The following is a 16006-nucleotide window of genomic DNA, read 5'->3' as shown; positions in this document are numbered from 1 at the left end:
TATGTGTGTGTATGTATTCTCTCAATGATTGTAAGGACATATTCACCCTGATTAAAAACAAGAATAATCCAGTATGAAAATGTACAGAAGGAAGATAAGTCTGTCTGTGAGCAGGTCACTAGTGCATAGATGGTTAAAAATTTTGAAAAAAGTTCAACAGAAACACTAGCTAGCAAAGTGGACAGTGGCTAAAACCAAATGAGTGAATTTAAAGAATAACTGGATGATTTCTCTTAGAATATAGGGACCAAAGATAAGAAGATGGGAGAAATGGGTGGGCGAGGAAGGAACTGAAGGGAAGAAAGGGTCGGGGAGAGGGAGAGAAGGAGAGTCCTGGGAGACAGCCATTTTTAGTAGGAAATCCAGAAAAAGAAAATATAATGAATTCAAATTCCACATTCTCAAAAAAACTTGGAAAGAGTTGGGGGCAGCAGGTTAAAGATGGAGGCCCCATCAACACTGATAAAGAAATATGGATAACTGTATTAAAAATTTTAAAGTAACCCAGAACAAAACCAACATAACAAAAAGCCATTAAGTAACAAGGGGCGGTGAAATATAACACAATAAACAGAAGATCTAAAATAAGACAGCGGTGTTAGGCCAGATAGGCTTACTGTCAGTCAACAGCAAGGAATTAAATCTCTATTACAAGGTTTGAGTAAAAAAAAAATAGTAATAATTTAACAGGTGACTTTTCTTCTATTGACAAGGGATTTCATGTAAGGTCTTTTTGTCACTGATCCAAAGTAGGAAAACACCAAGACCTAAGGGGAGCATCACACAGTGTGTGGTGAAACTACACACAGTGTGTGGTGAAGCTGTAACAAGCCCCCACATCGGTCCTCACAGCACTGACCTCATGGCATTAGATGCCTTGTTGATTGATAGGCAGGAGCACACATGTTAGACTTAGAGATTATTGTCACTGGCTGCAAACTAGGGGGTTCTAGAAATAACATATGGATGGCCTATATTTTTTTCAGTTCACTGAAAGGAAAACAGTTACTATTTTCTTTCTTTTTATTTCACTAAATCACAATGAAAATAAAAAAAAAAGAGATAAAGACTCCAGCAGGTACTATCAGATTAACAAGCTGGAGCTCTCTGACTAAACATAACAGGTCAGACACATCCACATTGAGAAGCAGCTACTGGAGAGCTAGAAGAACAGATGCTCTGCAGTGGATTTGGGTTTGCTACCTGAGGAAGGTAAAGTACATTTAAAGATGTATTCCCCCAAGTAGAAGAAAAAGCTCCATGGCAATCAGTCCAGCAGAGCAGATGGGGAGTAAGCAATTGGGGAGGGACCACATGATCTTGTTGAGTACACGCCAAACACACACCCTGTCTCCACACGTTCGTTCCACATATATGAATGTGTGATACACAGTGCTGCCACACCAGAGGGGACACCCTGTGACATGTGTTCAAACTAGCATATCTCAAGCTGTATATGGCCTAACATGTTAAAAATACTAAAATGCTGTGTACTGGCATTCTGTGTCAAAATATACAATGTGTACATTCTTGACACTGTAATTTTACTTGTGGAATTTGATCAAAATAAATCAACTGATAAGCCCAAAAAGTACAAGCACAAAATAATACTGTTGGAATTACATACTACTTGTCGGCTTGTCTAACATTTAGCAGGCTCATGTACAAAGTGAGATAAGTCCCACAAACCATAATTCTCATGTCAATTAAATGAGACAGTGAACGTGGGGAGCACAGGTCCCTGAACGCTCTTACTATTCCAGTGAGGTGGGGTGAAGCTCCACGTATGTCTACAGGAGAGGACAGAACAAAGCATGATGGGATCCGTGTAGCTGCTTGAACTGATGAGACCTGTGTTTAACAGTATCAAATACATCCAGGATACACACCAGGGGAGGGAAGACTGAGTGGGCCACAACCTTACATGGGGCACTGTGGCAGACCCCTACTGGCTAGGAAATTAAGATCTCCGTCTGTGTCCACCTGGAAGGGAGACTGTACATCCTGGAGGCTGACTGTCTGGTCTGCGGTGACTAGTGAGAGAACTCCTCGGGCCTCTCTGAATCTGTGCTCCACAGAGCATATACTGCTTCATAATCAGAAAAATATTAATTTTATTTGTGACTTGTGCGTTAACTTATCACTACATTAGCATCTGGCTAATAAGCCTTAAATCAACAAATGGACAATACCTCCTCCTCCCTCGGCCTCTCCAGGAGCTGATGTGGCAGAGGGGCCTGCCTGGTGCCTCCGCATGTGCTTTTTGCAGTGGACTGTGGTCCGGAAGCTCTGCTCACAGAATGGACACTTGTAAGGCTTCAAGCTCATGTGTGTCGCCATGTGCCTGGTGAGGCTGCCGTTGGTCGTGAACGAAGCATTGCAAACACTGCAGCTGAACGCCTTCACTCCTGTGACATCGGGAATGAGGAAAAACACGTATTTTGTTACCTTAGAATCGTAAGTAGTCAAAGCCAACAGAGATATGTTCAATAAGCCAAAGACTGGTCATTAGCTATGGTTGCCTGTTTTCAGGAACTGGACACTGTCTAAGAACATGGACACTGACAGCATCTTCCTAGACTCCCAGTGAAATCAAAGCTCCAAGAGTCTTTCTCTCTCTGCCCCTTGGTCTTTCACATTTAAACTAGCAATGTGTTTGTGGGATCTACTCCAGAAATTATTTTCAAATCCATCTTTTTTCACATCCCTACAGCAAGAGATAGAGTGGGCCCCGAGGAAGAGCCTACACACCTCTACACAGTTTCACTCTCACACGAAGTCTGAACAAGAAGGCCACTCTCCTGATGACACGGAAGCAAGCCAAAAAGGGCACTTCCCTCTGACCTGTCTTTTCTTCACAGAGGGGCCACCCCGACTGCCTAAACCCACAGGATCAAGGCACATGACTTCTACTGCAATGGCTCTGCTGCCTCCTGAGAGGGCCTTCGGAGCTCCAGTGACCTGCTCTCACCCATTAAAGCCACTGCCTACCCACCAACCTACGGACTGGCCTGCAAAACCTTTCCTTGTTTCATTGTATGTTTTTAAGCAGTACACCGCTATCCTATATAATAAAACCCTAATACGCAAATCGACCAAATGGCAGAACTGGTCGCTATGACAAGCACTGACCACCAGGGGGCAGATGCTCAACACAGGAGCTGCCCCCTGGTGGTCAGTGCTCTCCGATAGCCAATGTTCCACAGCCGGCCAACCTCCCGCAGTCTCTACCCCCGGCCAGCAGGCCCCAATCAGCCCCAATTGGGACTAGGTGAGATGGCCCCCATTGGTCCTGATCGCTGGCCAGGCCGAGGGACCCCACCCATGCATGAACTCACGCACCGGGCCTCTAGTTTTCAAATAAAACCTTATACAGAATATATGTCAATATTAAACAGATACGTTATTAATATCTTAAATGTATTAAGGAGATAAAAGTGATAGATTTAACTGAAGATCATATACCTGATAGTCTATTAAAAAATTCTTACATCTGAATAAGAGTATAATTTAATTTTAAAATGGCATAGGATTAGAATACACATTTCTCAATATGCACATGAAAAGAAGCTCAACATCATTAACCATTAGAGAAATGTGAATCTAAGCCACAATCAGATCCCAGTTCCCACTTCTCAGGATGGTCCTAACAAAAGATAGACACTGAGCTATGATGAGAAGTGAAACTGAAACCCTCCTCTAGTGCTGGAGGACCAATGAATGAGTTTGGGGAACTCAAAGATGTAAACAGCACTGTCATAGGACCAAGGATTCCACTCCTAAACAGAGAAATAAAAACTGATATCCACACGAAAACCTACATGCAGATGTGCACAGCCCCAACTGGAAACACCTCAAGTGTTGCTGAGTGGAGAAACAGAATGTGGGCTCTAACCACACAGTGGAAAACCACTGGGCATCAGAGGAATGAAGCCCTGATACCCATGCTACTATGTGGATGAGCCGTGAACATGCACTGAGAGAGAGAAGCCACTGACAAAGGCCACAGGTTGTAGGATTCCAGTTCCATAAAACATCCAGAAGGGAAACTACAGAGACAGAAAGCAGGTGGCGGTTGCGTGGAGCTGAGGCACGGAGGGGTACGGAGTTTGTTTTGGGTGTGATGAAAATGTCCCAGAAGTGGATAGTGGCAGTGGTGCACAACTCCATGAACACATAGAGAACCATACAATCCCAGGGCAGGCAGACAACGACCTGTGTGTGTCTTCTCATGGGACTTGAGGACCCCGGAGGAGACGAAGCCGCGGCCACAGAGCTTGCATTTGTAAGGTTTCTCCCCCGTGTGTGAGCGCACATGCTGCTTCAGGTGGCTGGACTTCTTAAAGCCCTTGTGGCAATACTCGCATCTGTAACACAAAGGAAGGCACAGGCCCTGTGAACTCACAGCACAAGTGAGATGTTACCTCTGGGATGAAAACAAGCACGAGGTCCATCCAATCATCGAACTGTGGTCAGAAACTAGGGGATCTCCAACACATGACACTATATAATATTAGCAGTAACAATTCTGCTCAAAGTATTTGTAGGGTTAAACATACTCAGTAAATCCTACAGGGATTCCCTAGTAGGCATAGTATTTTACTATAGTCTTTCTTTAGAGAACAAAAAAATTTACTATATGTTGTTTTCTTTACTAAGTCATGAGACACTGGAAGCTTCCTTTGCTTAAGAGTCAATCATTCCTGCCCTAGCCGGTTTGGCTCAGTGGATAGAGCGTTGGTCTGCGGACTGAAGGGTCCCAGGTTGGATTCTGGTCAAGGGCACATGCCTGGGTTGCAGGCTCAATCCCCAGTGGGGGGCGTGCAGGAGGCAGCCGATCAATGATTCTCTCTCATCATTGATATTTCTATCTCTTTCTCCCTCTTCCTTCCTCTCTGAAATCAATAAAAAGATATTTTTTTAAAAAAAAGAGTCAATCATTCCTGAGTTAGACACATGGAAAAGTCAATTCATAAAACACTTTACAAACCAGATTTTATTGGAGCTATTTTGAATATATGTATATGTATATGTATATATATATATATACACACACACACACACACACACACACACACATACAGTATTATACTTCCCCTCAGTTGTTATGGAATATATTTAAATTGCTTTAAGAATGAAAATTATTATACATTTCAAAATTTCTATTCATATATTATTAAAAACTAAAAAAAAAAAAGATTTAGAAAGCTCATTCCATTATATTCCCCCACTTTTCCCATTTCCTAGTTTCAGTCTATAGTAGGAAGTCAGTGAATCCCTCCACCTAAGACCAGGAACCTGCATAGCCAGAGCTCACTTTCCTCTAGTGTCCAACAGAGTCTAAAGGCTGACTGACTGTGAACATGTTTTGAAATTTCACTCTAATATGTGGGTGCAGTTCCGTGGGATTCCTATTAAAATACTATATAGAAAAGCAAGCCAACAGTATCACTGCTGATTTCTGAAAGTTAATTCTGCACAAGAGATGGAGATGGATTCTGGTCCACGTGTCAATAGAAGAAAATAATCTATTGAGAATTGAGTTGCACTAAACCAGTGGTATTTGCTCAGAAAAGTCCTCCAATGAGGAAAGCAAATTTTTCAAAACAGTCACATCTATTCATTAAAATCAACCACCACAGCAAAGCGATCCTGGCAGGGCCGAGAAGAAATGGCCTGTTGGAGACAAGTATGAGGCAGGACTTTCACGATCCGGCCACAACCTGGCCCAGCACACACGCCTCACCTCCGGCCACTCTTCCACACTGAATGGGACCCCTCTCTGCCTGTGAAATGCCACTTCCTCTCTCCCCAGGGACTACACCTGCCTACTATGCTGACAACAAAGTTATTCTTCCAAACTGTCCAAAAACCTAAAACACAGGAGCCAACACAGTGATCATGTGACATGCTGAGTTCCCGGGCGCAGGACCCACAGAAAAGGCTCTTGTGAAGTGAGAGTCTGCCCAGCAATCACATCTCCAAGAAACTTCACTATCATCCACATCTGTCATACTTATGGGACAAGAAGTAATCCTATACTAATAAAAGACAAACATGCAAATTGACCGTACTTTTGCTATGCCTTAAGCCACGCCCACCAGCCAATCAGAGCGACTATATGCAAATTACCCCAACCAAGATGGCTGCCGGCAGCCACGGGGCTGGAGTGAGCAGGAGGCTTGCTTGCTCCAGTGATGGAGGAAGCCAAGGTTCCCCGCCTGCCGCGGCCCGGCTCTGAACTCCACTGAAAGCAACAAAGTTTCAATTATAGAAGGTAAATAAACCCCAGATACCTGCTTTCAGCCAGCCGTGGCCATGGAACTGGAGCGAGCAGGAGCTGGCTCTGAGCTCCACTGAAAGCAACAAAGTTTCAATTATAGAAGGTAAACAAATCCCAGATACCTGCTTTCAGCCAGCCGTGACCACCGAGCTGGAGCGAGCAGGAGTGGGTTGCCCCTGGCGATGGAGGAAGCCAAGCTTTCCGCAGGCCTCCGCTAAAGGCAACAAAGTTTCAATTGTAGAAGGTAAATAAATCCCAGAATAAAAAGAAAAAAGAAAAAAGGAGAGGCTGGGAGCTTACGTCGCCAGGGTGCTTGGCCAGCCTGAAAATGGCCCTCAGCCGCTCACCCAGGCTGGCCAGGCACCCCAGCGGAACCCCCACCGTGATCTGGGACACCCTTCAGGGTAAACCAGCCAGCCCCCACCCGTGCACCAGGCCTCTATCCTATATAATAAAAGGGTAATATGCAAACTGACCCTAACAGCAGAAAGACTGGGAATGACTGGTCACTATGACATACACTGACCACCAGGGGGCAGATGCTCAATGCAGGAGCTGCCCCCTGGCGGTCAGTGCGCTCCCACAGGGGGAGCTCTGCCAGGCTGATGGCTGCCAGCACAGCGGTGGTGGCGGGAGTCTCTCCCGCCTCCTCAGCAGCACTAAGGATGTCCGACTGCAGCTTAGGCCTGCTCCCCACTGGCAAGTGGACATCCCCTGAGGGCCCCCGGGCTGCCAGAGTGATGTCTGACTGCCAGCTTAGGCCCAATTCCCCAGGGAGCGGGCCTAAACCAGCAGGTAGTGAACCCCCAAGGGGTCCCAGACTGCGAGAGAGCACAGGCCAGGCTGAGTGACCCCCCGAGTGCACAAATTTTTGTGCACCGGGCCTCTAGTCCTATATAATAAAAGAGTAATATGTAAATCAAACAAACAGCGGAATGATTGGTCGCTATGATGTGCACTGACCACTAGGGGGCAGATGCTCAACGCAGGAGCTGCCCCCTGGTGGTCAGTGCACTCCCACAGGGGGAGCGCCACTCAGCCACAAGCCCTGAGTCAGGCTCACTGCTGGCAAGCGCAGCGGCGGTGGCAGGAGCCTCTCCCAAGGATGTCCGACACCCCCCGAGGGCTCCTGGACTGCGAGAGGGTGCAGGCCGGGGTGAGAGATTCCCCCCCCCCCCCCAGTGCACGAATTCTGTGCACCGGGTCTCTAGTAATATGATAAAAGAAGTTACACAATTAACATTCTAGGCTCCATGTTCTCAATGTCTTGGGCGATATACCTCTGACCCTGTGAGAACCCAGTAGCTGGCCATCCTCACCACGCTCATCCGAAGTGCAGCATCCAAGGGTGCAATATTTGAGCCCTTTATCTTTTTGATGGACATGCACTGTGGCTTTAAACATTAGTCTCCACCCTGATAACTCCAAAATGTGTCCTTCCAGCCCAGACCTCGCACCTTAATTCCAATCTGGTATAAGAAACTGCCCTGGTGAGGTTATTTCTTGAATATCAATCCTAATGACACTCAATCAAGTCCTGGTGTTGACACCAAAGCCCATTCACCCGAGGGTCTTCCCCTTCCAGGGATGTTAATTCCATCAGTCTAGTTACTCAAATCAACCTAGTGGCCACCCCTAACTCTTATTTCTCCCACATCTTTACCTATAATAAATTCTGGAGGTTAAGCCTTCTAAATGGATCCAGAATCACACATTCCCCTTGACGGCAACAATCACTCCTCAGTCAGCTATGTGGACAGATGGCTCTCAGCACCTGCCCTGTGTGTTGTTCCAGGCCTTGTGTACTTCCTTTCATTCGGCTGCTGCATCCAGACCTTGGCCCTGTCACTTACCAGCTGCACCTCCTTTCATTCAGCTTTTTATCTATTAGCATGTCGACTCCATGAGGACTGGGGGCTTCTCCTGTTTTGCTCACTAATCCAGCCCTAGTGCTTGGCACCTAACAGGTTCTTAATAAAGGCTGAATGAAGGGTGCAAAGCTAGACGTGCAGGACTGCCCATGCAATGTCACGGAGGGTTCGTGGCCAAACATTAGACTATCTCACTTAAAATGCCAATGCAAAACCCCAAATTAAACATTAGCAAACAAGTACTTACTGACTAAATGAAAGTGTGAATGAAACATTAAGAGCATCACAGACCCTCAAAGCTCATCTATGTGTCCCCCTAAGAGGGCACAGACCCCAGATTCCAAACTCCTGCTCTGATATATTTTTGAATTTGCAAATTCACGAAGACCTCAGGATGAAACACTTCTGAAAGTACAGACTCTAACGCATAAGAACACCAGTTCAGAGCACTTGCGATCTTGTACAAGAAACAAATCCTATGAAAATAAAACAAAGGACTTCCTTGGCCTCCCAAAAAGTATAAGCTTCATAATAACAGCAAAACTAACCCATTTTCAAAGCTTGAATTAAGACCACTCATTTGTGGTAAGGTAACTCCCATCTTTTTTAAGAGTAAATAATGAGACATATGTTTTTCTTAAATGGCTCTGGAAAAAATTATAAACTTTAAAAAGTATTTTAAGCAAATAATATTATTAAAATATTAGAAGCTCAAGACAGTCTCTATAAAGACAATACACTTTCTTATTACATACATACTCATGTTTAATTGTATAAAAACACATGTATTTTATTCACTGTCCTAGCCTGAGCTGGGGCATAAACCTTGTCTGTTTTTCTCACCAGGTATTCAGAGCATCCACAGCAGTATGTGATTCCTTGAGGTTGCTCAGCACACACTGCTGGGTGGATGGTGAGTGGGTGGATGGAAGGAGGGAGAATAAGCAAATGAATGGATTTTTAAAAACTGTCTTTATAATCATATTGTACCTGGCACACAGGTTGTTTTATATAGATCACAGGAGAACCTTGGACAAAAAGGCACAATATAAATTTAAGTTATGTCTGCAAACACAGTAATGGCTTATAGTGGTGACAGGAAGATACAGCTGAGCAGAAATGTACAGGCCAGGGAGAGGCTACTGCATCCAGACCGTGGCCCTGTCACTTACCAGCTGTAGAAATTTTAGCAAGTAAATGTCTTTGTCCCAGATGCTTTATTTGTAAAATGGGGATGATAATGGAACCTATCTCCAGAGGTGTTAAGAGAGTTAAACTGCAGAGCCCTTGGAATGGTGAAGCAGTCGCACTCAGCAGCGGCTGCAGGCGGTACTAGTTGGCCATCGAGCAGGTGTGTGTACCTGTAGGAGCGCCGGCTCTGGTCCTCACTGTCCTCCAGGAATTGGCGGCGTGGCGGCGGCAGGTCGAGCTCCTCTTGGGATGGCTCTTGAATCAAAGGAGCTGTCTGAAATTTAACAGAAGTATAAAGCAGGCTACCTGAATATCTATGAATAAATACAAAACAACTAACAACCAAGAAAATGAACATTCATAAATGTGGAGTTAAAAGGGAGAAACTCCAAGTAGTTCACTGCAGTCACTGGGCCAGATTAATAATAGAAACCACTTACACTGATTTTATAAAACACTTATTTTATTTACTCCCCATTAACTTATTTTAATACAAAGTTTAATCAAGCACAAAAAGAGTTAATAAGAGATCACCCTTCATCTACTCTACTCAAAGGCCTACTTTCTGAAAATATTAAATCTCCTGGATCATCACAAAATCACGGGAGAAAGAGAACAGAACACTACAGGGGCAGCCATGTGCCTACGGAGAGCACTCCCACCAACCCAAGCCCACAGCGGCAAGGCTACCAGAAGAAGCTTTTAAAGAGTGAGAACGATTGATTGGACAATCGTTTTTATAACTACTGAAAATTTTCCAAAATGGAAAAATCAAAACCAAAACTAATGTCTTCAAGTTAACTAAGAGATAAAGTTTTTAAGGTTATGCATTCAAATATTTATTTTTCATATGTCAATACTCATTATATTTTCATTCTAACATGTTTAAGAATGCATATGTAAAAATGTTTGGTTTTGTGACTAAAATAATAATATTCTTCAGGTGTTATTATACAGCACTCCACTGGCCAGTGGACGTTTAACTGAAAAGGTAAAGCCACATCAAGCTAAGGAAATCTTTTAGTAAAATTAAAGTTTTAAGGAAAAAGAAAGCCCTATATACTAAACATGTAAGTTTTCACAGCTAACGCAATAATCTTAATTATAAACAGTTAATATGCCCTCTTAAGTAGGCGAATCCTAAATACTTACACTGAAGAATAAAAGGATGTGCTCAATAAGGACAAGTGTCCCTGCCATAAATACTCACCACGTTCATAGGATCGGAGCTGGGAACCGGAAGTAGGTTCTGCTCATGGAAAGTTGTGGACAGGGCCTGAGACTCCAATGTACTAGAATCCTGCAACTGCTGCACAGGTGGAAACTGAGTCTGCTGATTGTATGTATCAGTTACTGTAAAATCTAAAATAAATTAGAGAATGAGTTCTACAAAAATTATGAGTTACACAAAAAAAGGCACACAAAAATAGTTAGTTTTATAACGAAAGATGTTTACAGGAACGTTGCTACTTCTGAGTTGGAATTAGTAGCAGTTCTTACCAGGATTCTCTAGAATCATCTGTGAACAGGCATGAGGCTGTGCTCAGCACACGCCTTGCAGTGCAGAGGCCCACAGGCCCACCGCCAACACCCAGTTACCCCTAAGTCTCCATTTCTACTCAGCCCCTTTATCCTGGCTATATACTGCACATAAAATGGTTGTTAAAGTCGCTTTCCAGAAAATGTGAGTGTGCCACAAAAGAGCACGCGCGAGTGGACACACACACACACACACACACACACACACACACACACGTCATGCAAAAAACTCTCTGGTTTAAAACCCCAATTTCAGAGGGCCTTAGAAGAAACACCAGGTTGTGAGGACAACGCATGATAACCCCACTTGGAGCCAGCACTTACCCTGTGATAAGCCAGCCGGTTCGAAGGACTGCTGCGGAGGAGCCTGCTCTTCAAACTGGTCCATGTGCCCTGGTAGCTGCGGAGCCACAAACCTGTCTGGGAACAAGAACACAAAAAGAAGTGCAAGTTATTTCCAGCCTACCAATCTGGACACTTTCACCTGTGCTCCAGAAGCACTTTAACAGCACCCGGACATTCAGACGGTCTTCTGTGAAGTTCTAAACGCAGTGAGTCAGCAACTGCTTAAAACCTTTGTGGATGTGCATTCTTCCAGGAAACAGAAAGGATACAAACTACAAAATCCTGCTCAAAGATTAAATATATTTTGGGACATCTACAAAACAGTAAATTGGCCAGCGAACTAGCCTGCTAACAGGCCTGTACGAGAGAGAAGCCTGAGCCAGATACAATCTACAGTGGCACTAAGCTCACTGTCCACAGTCGTGCTGACATTTTCGTAGTGAGACTCTGTCGATGGAGGAAGCAACATGTTGTTTTGGAGCGTGAGGTCCTTGCAGACCAGTGACAAACTGTTTGCAGACCTGCAATAGCCTGGGATGGCAATGTACCAGAATAGCAAAGATTTAACAGATGGATACTTACTGGAAATGAAACATTTTGCAACGTACTAAGGAATCTGGTAGGTTACAGGAAAGACAGGTATCAAAAAGTCCTGTCTCACATCAAACTCTCTCTCACACACAGACACACCACACTCTATGACCTGGTCAGAGATGGAGACACCATAGAACCTGAGTGAGAATGAGGGCTACACGATGGTTCTAGAAGTCAAACCCTGACATGTGTACCTTCATCTGCCTCCAGAGGCGGCTCTGCCAATTGCTGGCCCAGCCCCGTGTCTTCCGCACCCACGACATGCTGAGGCTCCAGGTCGAGAATGGCATCAGGGTTCGCAGTGACGGCGTCCACAGGTGGCTGCAGCTCATCGCTCTGGACCTCCACCTGCATTTGAGTGGTCACGTGCACACCCTGCTGGTCCACGGCACTGCCGTCCAGCGAGGCGGCTTCTTGGTGCTGCTGTAGCTGCTGAGCAAGCTCATAGCTTCAAAAAACCAACCATGAGCACCAAGTTAGATGCTGCAGCAGGGACAGGTAGAGAGGCTAAGGAGAAATCTGTGCTTTATTTATTAAATCATAAAATTACTACAACTACGTAATAACTGAATTAAGTTACATCTTTACTTTAAATGTTTTCATTTTGAAGTCACAATGGTAATCCAGGTAAAAATTAAATACTGTTATGATTCTGAAGAATAATCACGCTGCCTCGGTGCCTTCGACAGGTATGGGGACACAGAGGCAGCAAACTGAGAGTGAAGGGCAACATCCCAGAATTTTTAAGTGAATAAAAAATTTAAAAATTTGCCACATGTTTCAAAGTAAAACTCTCCCAACACAAATTCTAGTGAGTTAAAGTTTCAGAAAAAGAATTGTACAAAATGAGACAGCACCTTTACAGACTGATTTTAATATTATAAACACTTTGGTGTATGGATAGGAACCAAGTCCTACGACCTGTTGTCTCACAGCCAGGGCCACAGACGTCTTTGTGACCAATGACCCGCTGCTTCACAGAGCAGACCAGGAGGCATGCGGCCACTCTGCTATTTTGCAAAATCATTACACAGGTTAATACTGCGATTTTACTATACAAAAATATATCAAGTATATTTTCATCAAGGTCAACAATTTCACTGTCAAAGAGAAAATTGAGCAATAAATTCAAGTGAATAAATCAAAGAACTTAAAAAACAACTGAAACAATTACCTGCTGAACAGGCTACACATGATCTCAGACAAGAGTGACCTGTCTGCTAAGACATCATGATCAGACCCATAGGAGCTGCTCCCTATGTTCCATTCCAGAATTTTAGGCATCTGCCAACTCAAATTCCATTCGTAGCTCCAAACAAAACCTTTTCACTTCATGATATCAAAAATCATCACTTCTTGCCCTGACTGGTTGCTTAGTGGTTAGAGCATCGGCCCTGGGACTGAAGGGTTGCAGGTTCGATTCCGGGCCAAGGGCACGTACCTTGGTTGCAGGTTTGATCCCTGGCTCCAGTCAGGGCATGAGCGGAAGGCAACCAATTGATGAGTCTCTCTCACATCCATGTTTCTCCCTCTCCTCTTCCTCCTCCTCTCCTCTCCTTTCCATTCTCTCTAAAAAAAATCAATGGAAAAAATATCCTCAAGTGAGGATTAAAAAAAAAAATTTTTCACCTCTCAATGACTTTTGCTGAGGAAGGGGAACAAGAACATAATAAAAAATAGCGAAGACTTGGGGCCTGGTTGTCACACAGACCATAATAGTGACTGCACAGTGACATCATGGTGTATTGTGTCTTCTCCACAGGCCCCTAGGCAAGGAGATGGTCCTGCACACCAATGTGCAGGCCAGTTTTCTGTTAGTTGGCTTGGGATTTTTCCATGGCTCTTACTACAGGAACCTTTTAGACCTGTTTTCAGTGTGTTACGGTGCTTTAGGAATCACCACGCTTCCCACAAGGGCTGAAACACTGCAGCTGCTCTGCTCACTGGCAGGTTTGAAGTGCACACGCTCCTTGAGAGAAATGCCGACCCTGCAAGGGTAGACCTGCCAGTCTTTAGACTGTCACCTTAGCCACACACCCATCTCCTAAAGTCACTGTGGAATCCTGAGAAGCAGTGGCCAATGTGACATTACACCTAACAGCGGTGACCCAGCCAAAATGCTGACCTATTTCCCAGGAACTTTGTTGCTGGCCATTGAGTCCATACCTAAGGGCCTTACCGTGCTATCACCACCACCACAAAGAGTGCATTACAAAGGCTGTTTTCCTGACAGAGGGAAATACTCTCCACCACACACTGAGCACGACGGTGCACACGCTCCACACCTCTGAGCAGGACGTTATCAGGCTTCTGGCTGCCATGAGCAGAGCACAGTGGCCTGAGCACCCTGAACCCAGGAAACGCCAGGTCCTGAATGCCTAGGAAGCATGTAATTTCCCCCCTAAAAGCAATAAAGTATAACTGGATATGTAACAGCAAGCTTCCTCTAGACCAGAGGTGGGAAACCTTTTTTCTGCCAAGGGTCATTTGGGTATTTATAACATCATCCGCTTAATATAATTCACTCAATATAAGTTTATGTTGCTATAAAAAAAGCTCTTAGATTTATTGAATTTCGAGTCCTGCCTGTGGTTGCCTTGGTAGGGCCAGACCAAATGATTTCTCGGGCCTGGACATCCCGACCCCTGCTCTAGACTGACACCACCAATGTCGTATTCCCCAAATGGTCTCCAGAAGCAGTTAAACTTCCGGGCTAAGGAATCACCTGTGACAGTCAAGAAGGTCAATTCTGTCAGGTGTGCTGAGATAGCCAGGTGGGTGACACCAAGATAACTTGTCACAGCTAACTTACTCTAACACTGGGGGTTGGTATTGTAGGTGATGTCTGAGCAGAGACCCCTGGGTTAAAATACTGTCTAAAAGTAAATGTTCTAAGGGCAGAAGGGTTAGTATTCTGCTATGATAGGCCTGGTAATTCTTACTTTCAGTCTCCTTGGATGTTGCCTTATCAAGGCTTTCCATTACAAACAGAATTCTGTGGCTTCGCAGAAATACCTACTGAACAAGCTCCAGATACCACCAGAAACGCAGGTCAGCCAGAGCTGGCTGGATCACTCCATTCAGAAATGAAAGAGCCCGCTCATCAAGTAAAAACGTATGTCTGCCCTAACCAGTTTGGCTCAGTGGATAGAGCATCGGCCTGCGGACTGAAGGGTCTCAGGTTCAATTCCGGTCAAGGGCATGTACCTTGGTTGCAGGCACATCCCCAGTAGGGGGTGTGCAGGAGGCAGCTGATCAATGTTTCTCTCTCATCGATGTTTCTAACTCTCTATCCCTCTCCCTTCCTCTCTGTAAAAAATCAATAAAATATATTTTTTTAAAAAGTATGTCTACTTTAATGATGGATTTATATGGTGGCTAAAATGTGTATTCTTTTAAATAACAACACAGACTAAGAACCATTCCATACACTGATGATATGCCTAGAATCATAGGGTGGACCATCGTTGTCTTTTTGAAATCTTCACTACCTAATTCATTACACTAGACATAGTCTAGCATTACATCTTGTTACTATCGGTTTTAACAGAGAAGTTACAGAATATTTAGCCCAATATGAAGTACCTCAGGATTATATTAGATATTAAAATTAAAAATGCCTGTGGTTCTCAATAGATCCTTAGACACTGACATTAGTTTTTTAGTCCATACACCTCAAACTAGAAGTAATAACACAGGAGTCAAAGACAACTATTTCTCAAGAACACTCTGCAGCACCAATAGGAATTAGAAGGGCTATTGCAGTGACCGTCAGAACTGTACCTACCGATGGGTTTTCATGTGCTTTTTGCAGTTCAGGGAGGTCTTAAAGGTCTTCTGGCAGTAGGGACACATGTAGGGCCGTAGGTCATTGTGGATGCCCATGTGCCGCCGCAAGCTGCCACCAGTGGTGAAAGCTCCGTTACAGATCAGACACTTGAATGACTTCAGTCCCGTGTGCGTTCGGATGTGTGCTTTGAGCACTCCTGCAGAAACAAAGCCTCTTCCACACTGAGAGCATTTAAACGGCTTCTCACCTGTGTGCGATCTAAAACAAATAAGTATGTTAATGAATGAGTGAGCTCCTGACACTTTCAAATGCTTTGTAACTCAGACCGCACTCTTGCACAGGATCTCATTGAGCTGCAGACACCGCTCTCCCCTCCACCAGCTAAAACACCCG

At 44.5% G+C, this 16006-nt stretch overlaps 1 protein-coding gene across 1 annotated transcript in view; it reads right to left on the bottom strand.

The window, feature by feature from the left end:
- The window catches only part of ZNF236 (zinc finger protein 236), an 81444-nt gene that overhangs the window by 22632 nt on the left and 42806 nt on the right, over positions 1–16006 (bottom strand). Inside the window, exons 14-20 of the mRNA XM_014457630.2 lie at positions 15611–15871; positions 12018–12271; positions 11209–11304; positions 10556–10707; positions 9516–9619; positions 4216–4367; positions 2193–2408 (exon numbers count right to left, since the gene is read on the bottom strand). Coding sequence (XP_014313116.1) covers positions 2193–2408; positions 4216–4367; positions 9516–9619; positions 10556–10707; positions 11209–11304; positions 12018–12271; positions 15611–15871 — 1235 coding nt within the window. The remainder of the gene's footprint in view (positions 1–2192; positions 2409–4215; positions 4368–9515; positions 9620–10555; positions 10708–11208; positions 11305–12017; positions 12272–15610; positions 15872–16006) is intronic.

The sequence above is a fragment of the Myotis lucifugus genome, unplaced genomic scaffold (assembly GCF_000147115.1).
Source record: "Myotis lucifugus unplaced genomic scaffold, Myoluc2.0 scaffold_82, whole genome shotgun sequence".
NCBI classification, from domain to species: Eukaryota; Metazoa; Chordata; class Mammalia; order Chiroptera; family Vespertilionidae; genus Myotis; species Myotis lucifugus.
The sequence above is the reverse complement of the archived record's forward strand: the minus strand, read 5'-3'. Positions and strand labels throughout refer to the sequence as shown.